Source organism: Bombus fervidus, chromosome 17 (assembly GCF_041682495.2).
Source record: "Bombus fervidus isolate BK054 chromosome 17, iyBomFerv1, whole genome shotgun sequence".
Classification (NCBI taxonomy): domain Eukaryota; kingdom Metazoa; phylum Arthropoda; class Insecta; order Hymenoptera; family Apidae; genus Bombus; species Bombus fervidus.
In genome coordinates, this window is record NC_091533.1 from 467,649 (window position 1) to 484,871 (window position 17,223).

A 17,223-nucleotide genomic window follows, 5' to 3' on the forward strand; every position below is an offset into this window, starting at 1 on the left:
ATAACGCTTATCAATAAATAAATATACAAAGATCGATTATAAATTTGCATAGTTTGATCACGAACACTTGCACGAATAATGCATTCTTACCTACAAATAGTGAAATTGCTGATTTTCAAATTACGTTAGTTATTTTAAATACGAAGAAGATATTTTACAAGAAGATATACATATACTTGTAGGTACATGTATTGATATGATAACACAGAATACATATATATATATATGTGTGCATATATATGCTCTTATCTACTACTTTAAGCATTATTATATAGGTATTTTTGTAAACATACATACTCATGAATTTATAACACGTAAAGTAGTAGCAGGGGATAAAAGTCTTTTCCGAACGAATTTATGTTTACATTCAAGTTCGAAAAAATTTAAGAGCGTTATTTAAACTTCATCAAAATGTATCATTACGAAGAAATATGATATTATAACTATGTTTGCATCTAATTATGTATTTCAGAGTGAAGGGATGTGATTATATGATAATACCGTAATAAAAACAATTGGTTTAATATACAACTTCATTTGCTATAAAGGTTCGACAATTCTTCGGTTTTGTGGATTTTACTTATACAACTTAAATGTAATGAAGTGTTTTAGAAAATGGATATTAATATATTTATAATTGCGATATATACTTGTATGTACCTAATAAATTGCAGGTGATAAATGTTTAAATTGTCACTACAAATATGTATTTGTAGTCATCTGACATTCATTGTATATTATCAATTTACATACATATGTATATATTTATTATGTATAGTTTGTTTAATGCGTACGTATTACGCTGATACTAAACAAAACCATGCAAACTTTTGTGATTCTCTACTCCTAGTTATTAGTAGTAACGAATTTTTGTATGGAAGTAAAATCCAAATATATTTATAGTACAATACAAATTCACTTATGGATCATTTAATTGAGCGAATATTCTAATCTTTCTTTTACCGTCTAAAACAAAAATCGACGATACTATTTGTTGATAAGAACACTTTGGTAAAGAACTTTGGTAATGCTCTTTTTATTTTATTTAATAAATTAAGACTAAACTGTTAAAATATTAAGTCAGATAACAAATCACGCCAAGATAACAAGATATTATATATATATATATACTTTACATGTATAATAGAATTACAACAACTTCATATAAGACCGCAAGATAATTATAACATTCAAAGAAAAATTCTTCTTGTCTACTTTATCTATTGCTATGATATTTGATTGTCTTTATACATAGTATACATATAAATCACGTATTTGTAGATTTATAAACTTTGTCTATAGTACAGTGTATACGAATACTGTTAATGGAAAACTTTAGACAGAAAACGAAATTCGTCGTTTTTCTGATAGTAAAGCATTTAAAAAATTTTCTGTCATAAATGAAAGAATTAAACAGTTTCCAGCAAGGGTGAAGCGAGTACTTAACATTAATAGAAACGATTTTTAACCACTTTACAGTATAATCGCTAACAATACGTATAAATTGAAGTATACGTATGTATATGTATGTACTTGTATACTTTCATATATACAGATTTACTTTTCTATATCTGTAACTATTTGTAATTCGTTACTTACATAAATTTAGGAATATAAAATAACAAAACCAACGATACGAGTTAAATTTAGTTACAAGCATATTAAATATATTAAATTTACTAAAAAGTATAAATTCCGTACTAATCTTGTTAATTTCACATCGTTTAGAATTGATAATAATTGAAGAATTCCGTATTTAAAACGTTTTATTTGAAGAAATCTAATGATAAACTTAAATAATGATTGCAAGAATTATAAATATTTCCTATCAGCGTTGTTTTATTGTTATTATATTATTTGAACGTCGATTAATAATGATACAACTGATAATAAATAAGTACTGTTACTGTTAAGTTTAACTCATTAAATTCATTTTAAAGTACGGTATAACACGAATGCAATGTAATTTGAATTCTCATGCTATGATATTTTTAATGCAAAAGAACAAAAGTAATCCACGATGTTCCATCCGATCCAATTAACAAGATTGTAAGATTTAGAAGTACTACATTATTTTCTCTTTCAAATCAAGCAATTTTCGCACAAGTAACTTCGTTCTTCGATTATACTGCTAAAAAAAGACAAAACATACTGTATTATACGTATGTACCAAGTAGAGCATTTCAATGGGGTCACGTAAATATCTCTAATTGATTATCAGTACATAAAGAAACTATTTAGAGCAAATTAAATTGCTCAAAAGGAAAAAAAAAACGATAGAGAAATAATTTTTCTAAAGATCAATTTTTAAGATATTCGAAGGTCATCGGTATGTTTGTAAACAAAATTAAATTCATGTTTTCTTTAATGTAATCTGATAACCCCATTTTACATTCATACAAAGAATATAAACACAAATGTAATAGTGTTCCCATCGTTCAATCTAAAAATATTTTATTCTGAAAGTATCTAAAACCTTTTAAGAAGCCAATATACCTTCTATACACATATTTTTTCACATGCTTAAATATAGGTAATACATTACAGATATTTAGACGATCCCATATACGAGTGTGTAAGCTGGTTCGCGTAACCTAGCCCAGACTAACAGAAATTGTCCGCCAAACGACTGTAGCACGATTTCGCTATGCAATGTTTGTATGTAAGTACTTATATACTAGTATAAGTATATTTTACAGCAGATTCTCTGCGGCAATTGTATGTGAATCTGGACTAGACTTTAGTATGGTCTACATCGAACACATAAGCATTTTTGTATCTTATAAAAGCTATGAATCCAAACCAATACCAAATAATATACATATTTAAATAACCAGTTTTCAAATATAACACTAATTGCGAGAAAATGTTTTTTAACTTCCAACTTTGCTTTCCACTAAACATTTAGAAAATCAGTTAGACACTTGACTAGGTGGTTAATGGCATATTCTTTGTTTATTTAAATACCAGAAAATTAAATGAAATATTACTTTAATTGAATATAATTTTATTGTAATCAAATTAGCTTGTTAAAGTTCAATATACGACGTTAATGAAAATAGTTTATCTGTTTAAAAAAAAAAGACAATTAAATAATTTTATATATTTAAGGTAGTTATTAATAATAATTTAATTGATACATATTAACAGTAGTTATTTATAGTAATTTCTATATAAAGACATTATTACTTAAAATACAAGTTAAAATTTATTCGCTCTCCGATCAACAAACCTATAATCTACTCTTAATTTTAATATTATAATTGCTATAATTATAATTCTGTTATATATTAATAACTTTCGGTATTTTTTCGAATGGATTGTTTTTGTATAATAACGATATTGTTGTATAATAATCTTTTACGGAATTCATAATTTACTTACTTAATAGAAAATCTACTTTGTAAAGTAAAACAAGTTGTTGCCATTTTTTATAGAAAATTATTTCGATAAAATTTCTTTTCGTTAAAAATTGGATATAAAAATTCTATTCAGCCATTCGGTGTTGTCACAAACGTTTCTTATTATTTATTATGTTTCTATAACTGAAAATAACTTGCGTTATTAAGCAAAATTTCCCACTTTATGATAAATTTAATAAGATTTAACATATAATTGCTGTATAATTATTGTGATATCACGTAAAAAATGTACTTACAATCCCTTGAATGTATTACATAAACATACTATTTGCCGTTTACACGATATATTTATTAACTAACTAATAGTTTTACAGATTCATTCATTTTAAATAATTTCATTATCCTATAATAGAATAATAAATATAAAATAGATAGTAGATTATTTGAATGCCATAAAAAGACAGGTTTATTTTTCAATAATTGAGATATTTATCGTAGCCAAAATAAAGTGCTATGTACTTAAAATGTTTTATGTTAAAATGTTACAAAGATTTTTAATAAAATTGTTTATATACTCGTATGATTTTCTTCTTAGTATCATATAGAGTCAGCAAAATGTTAAAGGCTAACGAAATCAATAATCGAAGCATCACAAGCGAAGTTGTTACTTAATCTTTACACATTATCGATATTTTCATAAAATTGATTTCTTTTCTTTCTTTCGTTTTTTCTGCAACGATTTCGAAAATTCAGGAAGGAAACGACAACTCCTGCTAAAACCACGTAGGTCAGTTTTTCGCTAAATCTCAAGAATTCTACAAGGGAAAGATCAGAAACGTGGAATAATGTCATCGATCAAAGTGGCACATACATGATTGATTAATCTTATTCCTACATTTAGAAATTGTTGTATCTGGAACACAGAAAACAGCCACGCAAGGTCTTTGTGAGAAAAGCTTATAGAACGATCGTACAGGGGGCTACTTTTGAGCTGGAATCTAGGGAGATCATAGACAAATCGCTCTTTAGAATTTTTATTTATTTCGCACTCAATAGCCACGGATATGTTATAAATTCGGTATTTCCAAAGGGTAATTTGGAAGCATATTGCGAGGATACAAGTTGCCAAGAAAACCCGGAAAACTCACTTTCCGCAAAACCCGAATACTTCTCATTACTTCGGATAACACCTTAGCCTTGCCAGAGAAAGATGCGCTAAGGCAATGTGAAAGGTTGGACCGAGATCGAGACATTCCTAACGTACGAGCAGTTTAGATACGTTTCAACTTTCGACACAGCATCCTTCGACCCTCGTACGAAACAGACATCCTTAAACATCTACATATTCAAAGTAATCATCGATCAAACACACATAGGTATACACTCGGTCAAAAAAACGTACATATACACATGTACACGTGCAATATTCATTCTCACGTGTTTCTGTTAAAGTTCAAACTCTGCCTGTTATTATTGAATTAACAAGGGGTTCACTTCAGTTCATTCCCACAGATTCATACATCGTAGCTGATAACATACAGTTATTCAGTGTACAACGATCGTGTCCACGTCAAAGGATTGACGGAAACAGACACGTGCATATAGAAATAAATGAAAAAAATGAAATGACGTTGCATGTAAAATATATCTTTCAATATTAGTGTTTGAAACGCTTTTTACTGAATGCGAAACTGTTTGCTAAAATCAACTGATTTATCATGAATACATTTGAATTTTATCAAAAAATATGAAGTAATTGTATAACTAAAAATAAATTCAAAGTCGATAAAAATATTATTGAATTCAAATACGATATTTTTTTTATAACAAATTTTCTAAACGTGTTCCATACTTATCAAATATAAAATATATGATTTACTACAATGCTTCAATAAGAATTGTTGTCGATTTGGATCCATTCACTTTTACACATAATTATAATCTTTACTTAATAATACGGATTAATTGATCAAAAACGAACAATCTAAATAATATGATGAAGAATGTCGTACAGCTTGAGAAGAAAAAAACTAATATTTACTGAATCACTTATCTGAAAATTATTTGGTCTAGGATTTTCAATAAAAATATATACATACTTATTTTAGAATTATTGAAAGAGAAAATTTATAATAGCTTCTTTTATTAGTATTCTAAAAGACAAATGCAATAAAAAAAAAAAATATTGGAATGAATTTTTATTGCAACGAAGAATCCCTTCCGTTATTGCTTACCGTATTTGTTATTACCGGCATTCTTTGGGACTTTTTCGATTAAAATGTTAACGTTTCGAAAGTCCATACATTATTTCTTTGGCAAAACAATTCTACCTGCAATTGAAGCGATAGTACACCTAGTCACCGAACTCTTCCCGACGGTGAACGAAGGTGTGATTTTATGTAACCGGTGCGATAATCGATCACGTCGCGTTGCGTGCCTCCTGATACGCCGTGTCCGTGTCTTCTACTCCATCTGCAATTAAATCTTAGATTATTCGAGATGTCTGCAGATTTTTCGCACTAGCATTTTTCTCTGCATGCAAGTATATATTTCTTTTTTTCTTTTCAACATTACATAGCTAAATTGTAGAAATTTTCTAACAGAAAAATATTTCACATGAAATATGATTCTGATCATAACAAGAATTCCTGTAAGTTAACATAAATTGTAGAAAATTTCTACGGAAATAGCTTTAAATGATTTCTGTTTTAAAATTTGCGGACTGTTTTTTCCATGAAAAGGGGAGAAGAAAATATACAATGAATTGAATATGTAAACGGTATCTCAAGATTTCAAACATTTCCGTAAAAGCCTACTTATTTCTCCATCTACACAGGTATCTTATAATAATAATAACTGCATGTATTCAAATAAGTTTCTTGTTAAATGTAAATCTCTCCTACGAAAGTCTAACTTACTCGTGTGTCAATTTTTCATACGTTTGAGAACTTTACTAAATATAACAGATAATACCACGTTGTACAGTTAGATGACATTTTATAGTGAGTAGTCTAACAGAGAAATATTCTATGAAAAAGTAAAATCATCCAATAATTGAAAGTGAAAGAGATATAAACATACATGATATTGCATGTATGATGCTGCCACGATATGGTAGCGATTTGAGTAACTGCAGTGAAACAAATTTCAAAAAATAACCGTGTATCTTAGCCTTACTTGAGAAAGTGGACCGAAAACAATTATATCGAAATCTACAATATAGTAAATCGTACTATTTGATAAAATTTAACGATAGTCTCTTTAAGAATGAAATTTCATTTTCTATTTTCTATTTGTTCCTGCATATAACATCATTTTCTAGATCCTAAGTAGTGCTATCGATACACGATGCGTTGAAGATAATTCAAAACGTGATATTGAGTAAAAAATAGTGTACAAAATTCTTCCAGTTCCATAATTAACGAAGTATTCTATCGATGTGAACAAATTTTCTCTTCGAACCTGTCGATAAGTATATGATTTCTGTTTTCGTTTTACTTAAAGCTATTTTAAGGAATCCATTTTAACCATTAAAAATAATTCTTTTTATATCTTTAGCCATATCACGTCTTTATGTCAGTCCTAAAAATCAGAAATAATCATTATTTAATTTTTTGATATAAGTGTTGTTTCTCTTACACGTAATAACGTTTTGTGAGTATAGTTCGGTTCCATGCGAACAATACATGTTTGAAAACGAACGCGACAATGAAAATCAATTAATTATACTGTTTATCAATATCATCCTACTTTCGTTAAACATTATTTCTCGATAAAAATTGTAAAAATTTTAAAAGCTCTTTAATTTCTTAAAAGTAGTATATCGTTTAGAAAATCCCTACAGCAAAAACAATTGTGCTTAGAAAAGATCTTTATTTCCAAAGATAGAATGAAAATAAAAATCATATTTGTCTAATTAATAAAGGATAGAGATACGTTTGAATTATGAAAACATGACGAAATCGCAAAGAATTAACAACGTTTTTAGATAGTATTCATTATCGAATGTATTGTATTTGATTTTTGAAAATATCTCTATCTGGCATTTTCTATTAAGGATTACCCTCTGAGTTAACTGGTAAAGTTTTAATATTTTTTCCTGTAATATAACTTGTATATAATGGATTAAATATAATACATGCAATCTAAACTTCTGTGAAATCATATCTTTTTAGCTTTAATTTAAAGTTCAAAGTGATCAACATGGCAAAATTTTAGAATATATACGTACAGTTATATCTCGATACATTTTATGGAAAAGTCCGCAAATCTTAATAATACGTTACATTATACTAAATCAAAGACAGAAAATTGTTACGCGTAACGTCAAGCAGCATGACATTAGTCACGATGCTTCATTCCATAAAATGATTTACATACATATAAATGAATAATACATTGAGGAATACGGCCAGAAAGAGACTATATAACAAAGTTATCTATTAACTACGGGAAAAAGTTTCCAGTCATTCCTAAATGCCAGGCATATTGCGTATACTAAGTAAGAATTTTCATAAAAACACAACCTACCAGAAACTAGCATTTCAAAATTAACGATATGTACTATCTATATGTATAAGGCATGTATAATAGATACATATAAGGGTACGTATATCATTATTGGATAAAATTCTAGGAAGTCATTTTGATTGTTAATTGTTCGAATTTATATTACACAAAATAATTTTTATCTAACTCGACAACGTTAAAGTACTTACAGCTTTTCATTGCACGATAAACTCGTTTTAATATAAATTATACCTATAAACGAAATAAGTTTCGACACATAAATTACGATATTTTTTATTTTTTCAATAAAATTCCTAGTTTTCGGACAAACACGAAGAAAGAAGTATCAAAGCCAACTGAAAGACGAATGCACGAAAGCCAAAATATCATAACTTATAAAACATGTTACATTTTGAGTAATATGTCAAACTACATACTAACAAATAAATATTAATTTGATAAATGAAACCACCGACAAAACTGTGTACGATATTCAAGGTTTCTCCCATGCAGATCTCGATACCGTGACAGGTGAAACGTGGATGGTTTTCTGAGAACAAAAAATATATAGAGTTTGTCTAACAATAAGTTTGAACGTGGGAATTTGCGCAGGATTTATCGCAAAGTTACAAGTATTTTTAACTTATTTCATGAAATTAGTATTGAGAGAAAATAGTATTCAGAGCACAAGATTAACGTATAATAATGCATTAATGTATCTACACATATATGTATATTGACATACATAAATTAACAATGAATGAATAAACATTCTCTTAATTTGAATAACAAGGTAACAGTAATAACAAATTGAGCTATTATTTGATATACCAATATAGAATGATTTCAATGATTTTCTTAATATGTTATCGGAAGCGTGATTCCTCAACAACAACTTTTTCCTGGTGTACACACGATACACATGATATAATCTCAATACATATAATCGTAACTATGTAGTTCTCGAGGTATTCGCAAAAAGTTGCCAATACTGTTGCATTGAATTCTGCCTATAATTGTGCGTCCGTAACAATGTACGCATTACTATTAGTTGCCGGCTACCTTACGACGGTTTATCTACAAGTTACGGGCATGTGATTATATTATATATGCACATATACTGCGATATATTTTGAATATGTACGTTTGAATTTTTAAACACAGGGAGATGAGAAAAAAATACAGCTTCTTTATAGGTGATACAATGCCTGATTACGAGGCGTGCGACTTGATGGGGTGAGCGCCGAGCTCGCCATTGCTCGAGCAGTCACTTTTTCATCGTCATTTTTCCGATTACTACATTGGGCTGCCGTCGATATTTCGGCACTCTGTATATAGTACTCTGTATATACACTAAACACTCTGTATATAGTATTGTATAATATAGTTATATAAACATAACAGATAAGAATAGGTTGCCAATACCGAGACGTTTGCTGCCATGGACGCACAATTATAGGCAGGATTTATTCAGGTAATGCTATCGATAATTTTTTGCAAATATCTAAGAAACTAGGACCGTCCGTCACTTATATGTAAGGAAAAAATTGTTCAGAATCATGCCCCGACAATACAGTCGTTACCCATTCGATACAAAAAAAAAAAATACAAAAATATTGAAAAATTATTGAAATCATTTTATATTGGTATATCGATTAAGCCCTGAAAACTGATTGAATAGCTAAACATTAATTATACTCAAATATGTATACCATGTACTGCAATATCATTATATTGTTATAATACAACGAGCAGATTGCAAGTAATTTGAAGTTGTCAAGTTAAATGATTTATACGTTATACTTCATATTAAAAGAATATGATATATTTAACATACAAGATGAAATATATTAACATGATTACACAAAATGTCCCTGATTTTTATTAATATAAACAAATTTTTAAACAGGAAAAGATAGGATTTGCGGGGGACGACTATGGTTGTCAAATTATTCTTGTCGAGATTAAATTTTTTTTTTAGATTCAAAATCTCTTATTACTCTTTTATGTAGAATTATTTACTTTTCTATTATTTAAGATATTCAATTCTTGTTATAGCAATATGACCCTGAAACGATTTTGGCATCAAAGTTTAAACCAGATTAATCATCTCTTATTCTTGATTGTATTCACGATCACCACGATGGATCGGTGGAGATTTGGAAGTTTGCTTGTATCGTATTCTACTCGTCATGAGAACCAAACTTATCTAAGAAACCATAAATCGCAACTCAACCCGCCTTTTTGAAAGGTGATGGTAAGATACCATTGACATTATTTACAATATTTCGCAGCTAGATAGAAAGTGAATAGCGTAATATTAATGAGAAAACAGGAAATTATTCCTTAGTGCGTGAAATAGTCCACCCTAAATACAAACACATAATATTGGTGTTTCCAATATGTCCTCTACGTGTTCTTCGTGAATCGCGTCTTCTTCAACGCTATTCGATTCTTGTTTGAAAGGTCTCTTCATACAGTGACTATTTTTGTAATATGTATTTGAAATTATGAAGTTAGTTACTTCATTCTATTTAGGATGGACTATCTCACATGCTAAGAGATAATTACCAGTTTCCTTATTAATATATCACGTTATTTACTTTCTACCTGACTGCGAATTGTAAATGTATTGCAAATGTCAATGTATGAATCGACGAAACCTTAATATTATTTTTTAAGTAAACTGTTGCGACTCGTGGTTCCTTTGACAAGTTCGATTCCCGTGACGAGTAAAATACTACGACACGAGCAAAGCAATTCTTTTTAACAAATCTCAGCCGATCCGAAGGTGTACGTAAAATTGCGTTATGGTGGTCGTAACATTTGATTTCTGATTACCCTATAGACACGTAAGTGCAAAAGCAATGTTTATTAAAATACAATACTTCGTTAATCTATTGCTTTTTCTAAATTTGTTTGCATTTAGTAATTATCAGCTTTTAAACGAGGCTGCACTTTTATATGGAAGCGTATCATACGTTTTATTTTGCTTGTTCTACAATCAGAAATTGAGGTTTTTACATAAACGTGCAAAATTTATAGAATTTTGACTTGCTACATCGAAAGTTAATATTCTCTTCTGTTTTCTCTGTCAAAACGACCTATGTGTTAAGATAATATAACCTAATTAGAGGTTATATTGTTCAGATTATTGAATTTACATTTACGTTAATTATAAATTTATATGACTGAAAATATATGATTCTATGTAAGTGATCGATCATTTGAATACAAAAATAATTTGCCAAGCAGAACATCAAACTTCATAACTTTTTTTTTCAATCACTTTTTCATAACGTTAACACGATAATTTTAGTAAGGAAAAGCTGATCTCATCAAGCATAATGTGATATCGTCAACATCATCTACTATCTCATTTTAAAAATTTGTCTTTATAGAAACTCATAGTCAACAACATATTTGCCTATAACCTGAAAATAAGAGTGGTAAGCATAAATTAATGTGTTATTTCCATTGTTCTCAGAATAATGATTCTTTTATGAGATAATAAAAAATATGTGTGTGGGTAACTCTGGGTATTGGGCAGACCGTACAGAATGAAAAATTGATACGCTTCTCACTTCAGGCATTCTATAATTTATAATTATTTGTCTGTACTGTGACGTGTAAAGTTTGATGTCTATTAATTACACTAATTATGGAAAGTTATATAATTACTGCTTGTTCTTATTTAACACAATTTTTAAGAAATAATATTAATAATTGCGTGCTGTGACTTTCTTGTAGAATATTGCGAATTATTTTTAATTGCAATATGTAATTTCAGCTTATTCTTTATAACGATGGTACGTAAAAGAACGAAAAAAAAAAAAAAAAAAAAAAAATGGCAAAAGAAAGGTCAATCAATGAAATTGACCCTTTTTATATATCGTATGCACGTAAGCTCAGAACCTCGAGTCGCGGCTTTGATATTCAGCCATACCTTGAAATTAGTTCTGAAGGCCAGGAGGATGGGAACGTTGATGACTATTCGTCGTGGTCGAGGTTGTGATCGAGGTTGAGGTCGAGGTCGAAGTCGAGATAGTCGTTGTGATGGAAGTTGAAATCGGAGTCAAGGTTGAGGTCGTGATGGAAATAGGGACTCGGCGACGTTGGGATTCGGAAGCCGTGTTGTTCTGCTGGGATGAGTTAATATGCCGATGTGTCAGATTCGCGGTCGTTGTCATCGGTGGTTCGCTGCTTGACTGGTTGCTGTTAACTTGACTGTTGTTACTGCTGTTCATTGGTAGTAACATTTGACCATCGCCATGAGTCGACGGCACACCGTAGCTTCGCAGCCGATACTGCCGTTGTTGCATCGAAGGACAGCGGCTTCTAGCAAAAGTACTCCTGCGTTGCTGCCCACCCGTGGTACTGCGTATATTAATCCCAGGCTATCATCAGTATTTTCATTATTTCCTGCAAGGACCTGTACACGGCTTCTTTCGACAGCACTTGGCCTTTGCCTTGGTATTTCTCTGATGTAGCGGCATTTTCTTATTTTCTATTCAACTCGTACGTATCATTAAATCAAACTATACGCGTTCGTTAAGCTACCTAACTCTTTGCTTTTTTTTCGTGATTTACCACTGTACGGGTTGAAATTAATTGTCGTCGCAGAAATTCGAACTTCTCTCTAATACTTGTTTTATTTTAATATTTATTCTTTTCTATATTTCTCTCGTACTTCTGAATCACAATCACATGCTAATTATACGTAAAATACTGTATGCTTTATTTATTTCTAATGTTACTTAATGTATTTTCGCTAATTACATTACAATTACGTAATTACAAATATGTACAAACATTTGTATGAATTGTCGACACATTCATTAATGGCAAAAAGATACTGTACGTATAATATAGGACAAATGATCGCAACATTGATATTGATAGATTTTCAGTGCAATTTATATCCTTAGAATTTCTGCGTCGATTAAAATATTCATTGTTATGATAAAATATTGGATGGCGAACAATGAACATTAGAATTGTATAGTGTCGGAAAATATTGCAGAATAGTATCAATTTACAGCGCACTTACGATACGCAATTTTGTTTTGTTTATACACGAAACAAAAATTGTACTTGCAATTGATCTATTTACATCACCTTTTATTATCAAAGGACACGTTTAATAAAATATATGATACATTAGGATTAGTGTGAACATTAAGATTTACTATATATACAGAAGCAAGTATGCACGGCATGCTTTTTAGTTAAAAGAAGCAAATGCCTTAAAAGATAATTGGTTTTACACACATATACACACACGCACACACATAAAGATTAAAACTGTCACGGCATGCAACAAGGCATGCATTTTTTCATATTTTTTATTTGTCACTTAGAAAAGAAAATTCATCTGAAAACGCTAAAGATTGTCCTCTAAATTTAAAATATCCAGAAATCCAAAGGGTGTAAATAATAATTGTTCAATATCTTTAGTCAAATAGTTCTAACGTTTTTATTTCAGTTAAATGATTATAACTTTTCCATCAGTTAGACATAAAGCCGAAACTTCCGAAAGTATCCATGCTCCGATAGGATAGAAATTTTGAAAATAGATTCTTCGTAAGTAAAGAAAATGTTTAAAAGGAGGATTTTTAGCGTCTCATAAGTTGAAACTCTACCATTTTTCCTAAACATAACTAAAACTTCCTCATATTTTGACATAAATCATTTTTTTTTTTTTTTTTCTTATGGTCTGCACACCATTTTTCACTTAGAATTAATTGTATGTTTCTTTAGCCACTCGACTGTTATTCAATGATTACTCAATTTCTTGGCAAGAGAAAATAAATTAATGCGATGCAACATTTTGGAGATATTTGCGAAAGACATTTGTACTTATTGTCAATACTCGTTACCAACGAATGAACCCTGAATTACGAATTAAAGTAACCACAAGCAATGTAACCAACGTGCAATGTAAACGTCATCCATCGTGCATACATAGATATATAGGCCGATATATAGAAGACAAATAAAAAAATGTTAAAAAAGTGTCTTACCTTCGAGCTGCCAAACATTCTTCTCCTAAACATTGTTTTTATCTAAATGGAACCTACATATTTCAAAAGTTTTGATCTAAATCGGAGCACGAATGTTTTCAGAAGAGATAAATATTTATACACTATAATTGAATGAAACATCTATCTTAGCAATAAATCTGGTATTATTAATTTATTATTTTACCTATTGTCGATAGTGTGCAACAATTATGATTTATGTTACTAAATTGTAAACTTGTGACATTGAGATGAAATAAACAGATGAATTTTCAACGTAAGTAACATAAAACGAAGGCGATGTAATTTCTTACCTCGAACTGTGACTCATGAGGACTATATTTCTGTAACAGCATATAATGGATCCTGATTGTTTGGAAGCGAGTGATGAAGTGTTGACGTCGATTCACACACAACACAACAAGCAGCTCAAGCAATTTTGTTGTATTTCTTATGTGATTAAATGTTTTGATTCATATTGAAAATAACATTAATAATAAACTGTGACTGTATAAATATTTCACAATCAGTCAACTTTACAGATTAAAAGTTGAAATAAAATAAGAAAAGAAATGTCGAAATATATATTGTTACAATTGAATATCAATGAAAATTAAAGAATTACGTTAAAATCCCCGACATAGGTTTCTTCAAAGGTTTCACCAACATGATTCACCAACACCAATCTTGATCGACAATAGCTTTGACAGTCAATAATTTGGTTAATAATAATATTAACCGACAACATTAAGTAATATAAAACCTTACATTAATTTGTAAATGTCTTTGGATTAGGTTATAAGTGTCCTAATGTTTTGGCATGGCATCTCGTAGCCGATAACGGGTGGCCGGTAGAAGTCGTTTGGGTTGGATTTTGGCTCCTCTACCTTTCACGACCAGACTTGGAATCGGCAAGCTTCTAGTTGGTACAACTTTCCCTATGGGAACGCACACTTTTTTTTTTTTACGTGGGGAAATCCTCATGGACGCCTGGCCACCCTCTGGGGGGCGGCGGGTAGTGTCGGACTCTTACAGACTAAAACCCCACGGTGGTCTTCATGACGCTTGTCAGGAGTGTCCCGGTTCCTTTCTTTAGATATGCTACCGCAACACTCCTTCGTCGTCGTCTTTGTTGTTGTGGGAGGCATCCTGGTTGAGTTTGGCAGCGAGGATGAGAACGCACACTGGCCGTCTTCCAAGATGTCTTACCCTCATTCAGACATATCCAGTTTTCTGAGCTAATTGGCTTCTCTATTATTTCCATCTGTCACCTATACCATATATGGGTATGAGCAGTAACGCCTTCAGAAATCCGTATCCTTATTCCCTTAAACCACCTCATATAATCCACCACTTTCTTCCAATATTCGCTGAACTCATCAACCCTTGTAATCGATGAAAAATAGCTAATTGCTATAATCACTCCTTTTATCTTCCTTACTATTACAACCTCCTCTTTCTTTCCATTTTATCCACCTTTATGCTCCCATCATTAACCATAGTTACTGCTTTGCCGTTTACACTAACCACCCATCTCCCTTTTGTTTTGCTGGTGCTTCAGCAACCACCACCAATCCTGCCTCTCCCATCTACATCTGCGTTTGTAAAAGCAAGTCTTGCGATGCTCTTGGATTATTACGTGAAAAGATTTCTCTATATGTCAGGTTATCATTAGGATTAGGGCTAGGGGCGTGTAATGAATCTTCACTGAAATTGGTCATCGTTGTTACACAATCGAGGTAATGTTTATTAGCACAAGTGTGGGTACTACAGAATTGACAAGTAACCGCGGTGATTAGACGTTAATGACAATGGTCTTAGATTCGATAACGAATCCGCGGTCAACGGGATAGCGATTGTACTTTCCTCCAAAATCTAAGTCGGATACTTTGTTACAAAACGTGAGGTATTCACTGATCGTAAAGACGTTATACTCGCTGATGAGATCGCACGAGAATGTTCCTCTCCGTCGCGGTGATGCTGCAGAAGAAAACTATGATGGGGTGCGTCTCAGGGCACGAGATCATCGGATTCGTCGAGGACAACCCTCGTTCGGAAAGTGAGGGAAATGGACGTTGCTGTTAATTGGTTAATTTCTATGTTGGTGGCTAGAGAAAGATGCTGGCCACCCTTGAGAGGAAGTTGCTAGCGGGAAGCGTCGTTCGTGAGAAAAGTAGATTTCCCGTATCTTCCCGTAGTAGGTGATAGATTCAGAGATTATTAGGATAAAGACTGTTTGTCCGTTTGAAGGACCTTAGTTAACTAAATACTAAAATTTATAGCGGATCCTCAGGCTAGCTGAACATGTACTGTGGAGATGCATCGACATATGGTAATCATCTTGCCCGAAGAATAGGGTCTGTGTGTGGCGAACCACGCGGCAGAGACCATTGGAATGTTTACTATCGAGTGCCGCTGCAACTATTTCTTTGAAGGAGAGCTATACAATTACTGTATACCTCTATTAGGTAAAAACATTAATCCTGTGACCACGGTTACGTTCGGCGACTAGTAGTCACCTCGAGCCCAAGCTCATTATCGCATATCTCGGACAATTATAATCGGTTTAATTTATAAAGACTACAGTATTGGGAATTTTCCAAAGAATTCCAAAGGGGAGGCCCGGTGTCCTTTCATCTCCGACATATATAAATGCAAGAGCATATCTTTTCTACCGTTCTTCCTCCCGCCCTTCATTTCCACCCTAGTCACCATCGCTATTACCCGCTGTCGTCCTCCGTCTCATTAAGTTCATCACAACCTAACCGAACCCAAACCTAACTAACTAAAAATCTGTATCTTTATTTTTTAAACATCTACAAATAAAATAATATCTATATTTTATGTTTCTATATAAATATTATACCATTTCGTTCCAATTCATTTTATTAAAGATTTGTTTTTATCCTTCTTGCTTTTTTCGAATGTTCCTATTTACTTACCTCTAACTTATTTATCGTCATATATTATTGATAATGTGTTACGTCGCGAAGCTTGATATGGATCGTGTTTCTAACCGTCTCTCGCGGTCCTCTAGCGTCATACACGAATCGTCTCATCTTCCCGACGGGGCATACAATGTATCGACGAGCGCATGGTTGCCGCCCGGCCGCGAGTTCCAGAAACGTCGATTCGATCCGTTCTTTAATTTCACAAAGAAGTCGGCATACGTGATTGTAACATCAACTACACCTCGATCTACATCAAAGACCGGGCCGCGCTTCGGAACCGCTGATGATAGAAATAAAGATGCGGCCGCACTCGGCGACAGTGTATGTCGGCGAGGCGAAGTGCTCAATGAACCTTCAATATCCCAACGGTCCTTTTGCCGA

The 17,223-nt window shown here is 31.6% G+C and overlaps 1 protein-coding gene across 4 annotated transcripts in view; it reads right to left on the bottom strand.

Annotated features, from left to right (window-relative positions):
- Positions 1–954: 954 nt before the first annotated feature.
- The window catches only part of LOC139996213 (solute carrier family 35 member F3), a 52,874-nt gene continuing 36,605 nt past the window's right edge, over positions 955–17,223 (bottom strand). Inside the window, exons 10-11 of one of the 4 annotated variants that reach the window (XM_072020421.1) lie at positions 11,818–12,248; positions 955–5,834 (exon numbers count right to left, since the gene is read on the bottom strand). In XM_072020421.1, coding sequence (XP_071876522.1) covers positions 11,825–12,248 — 424 coding nt within the window. In that variant the 3' untranslated portion in view covers positions 955–5,834; positions 11,818–11,824. Of the gene's footprint in view, positions 5,835–8,343; positions 8,422–11,817; positions 12,249–14,205; positions 14,236–17,223 lie in introns of all 4 variants that reach the window. The other 3 variants (XM_072020422.1, XM_072020423.1, XM_072020424.1) reach the window with 3 other exon arrangements.